The 1,665-nt window shown below is 51.5% G+C and overlaps 1 protein-coding gene across 1 annotated transcript in view; it reads right to left on the bottom strand.

The window, feature by feature from the left end:
• FBXO2 (F-box protein 2) overlaps window positions 1-113 on the bottom strand; it is a 2,693-nt gene extending 2,580 nt beyond the window's left edge. The window contains exon 1 of the mRNA XM_009889641.1: window positions 2-113. Within this exon, the coding sequence (XP_009887943.1) occupies window positions 2-113 (112 nt within the window). The remainder of the gene's footprint in view (window position 1) is intronic.
• Window positions 114-1,665: the final 1,552 nt, after the last annotated feature.

The raw sequence follows: 1,665 nt of genomic DNA, 5'->3' as shown, positions 1-1,665 counted from the left end.
CCATCGACCAGGTTCTTCCACTGGCAGCAGACCAGGCGGCACGCCTGCACCAAATCCACCGCAGGTATGGAAGCCAGGATTCTGATCAGGACTGCTTCGGGGAGAGACTCCATCCTTGGGCCAGGCTGGATGGAGCTTTCTGAGAAAGAAGGGGAAAAGAGCGGTGACACAACGGCCCTTCAGACGTGGGGTCCCCCACCCTCAGTGATGTCAAACACTGATGCATTAGAAAAAAGGGAAAATAAGCATGTTACCTGAAAGCATGATTTTGGGGGCGTAGGTTGTTTGCTAACCTCAAGGCCTCCTGACCTCTAAGTTAATGCCCTGAAGCACGTGAGCAGATTAATATATTTTATATTCTAAGTGAAGCCTTTCGTTAAATCCATCCACAAAATGCAAGGAGTTGAGAGCTGCAATTGTGGACAGTTTGTCTGTTCCCCAGACTGGAAACACTCCTTCCAGAAATCCCTGCTGCTGCAAAAGTCAGCTTTGTAGTAATGACTTCCTCTGCAGAGGGGGGCACGTGCGTGTTTGTTCTGCCTGTAAGAACATCACTGGTAACAAACGCTGCAGAGCAGTACCTACATATCAATAGTGAGCATCTTGCCAACCACACTTGCTGCGGTTTGCTCTGTATCTGGAAGGCTTTCCCTTAAGGGGTGGCACTTAATCTCCTTAGTTATGAGCCTGCATAAAGCATAAGTCTGAGCATAACTGAAAATAACTTGGCTGATATTCTCTAATATTCCTTTTTCTATGGCCATATAACCTCAGCAATTAACTCGGAAGTGTGTGCTTTAACTTCATGTGCTAATTCTGCAGTCTGACTCGCAACAGCTCTCTGCTGCCCTGAGTTCTAGGGTCAGGTGCCGCAGGAGTGCAGAAGAGATGAGTGCGCAGATTCAGAGCTCTGTGTCATCAGTGCGGGGTACGCTGTGACACTGCTTCCATCTCAGCTGAGCCCTGGTGCTGAGAAGCTGCTGAGGCTGCAGTGAATGGTGTAGGTGCAGCCAAACTCCTCAGGAGTGAGTCATTAAGCCTGGGAGAGCACTGGGAACAGAGCAGGTGATGTACCCTGATGTGCTATTTGATGAAATGTGGCAGAGTCAAATCTGGCAAGGGAGGGAAGAAATAGGGAGTTACTGCTATAACGGCATCCTAAATCCAGGTGTTCCAGATGCAGAGCTACCACATGTCCTCTATCTGCACTGCAGACAGCAGGAGGAAACTGACATTTAAATGTCCCTGGGGTTTATGGGGGATTTTCCTCTCCCCCACCTTCTAACCCTCAACTACAGCCCTGAAGGGGTAAAATGGGATTTTATTTTTTTTTCCCCCTCCTTTAAATAAGAAAAAAAAAAAAATAAAGGAGAGCTCATGCAGGCTTCATCCCCTGCAGGAATTTCACTTGCCTCTCCCACTCGCTGCCCGGTGATGGCCCGTTCCCGCTCTCCTCGCGTCGCCAGGACCCCCCGCACACTCGGGCCAGGGGTGAAGGTCCCTGCCTGACTTTCCTGTTCCACTCCGACTCCCCGTATCCCAAAACCTGCCCTCCACCGGCAGACACCCCCCTCCCGGTAGCGTCCATCCCCCGCCGCACTCCGGTTCCCTCTCCGCCCCCGCCCTTACCCCTCTTTCCCCCTCCCCGCGCGGAGACCCGGCAGA

This window comes from Charadrius vociferus, unplaced genomic scaffold (assembly GCF_000708025.1).
Source record: "Charadrius vociferus isolate BGI_N301 unplaced genomic scaffold, ASM70802v2 scaffold477, whole genome shotgun sequence".
In the NCBI taxonomy this organism is placed as follows: Eukaryota; Metazoa; Chordata; class Aves; order Charadriiformes; family Charadriidae; genus Charadrius; species Charadrius vociferus.
The sequence above is the reverse complement of the archived record's forward strand: the minus strand, read 5'-3'. Positions and strand labels throughout refer to the sequence as shown.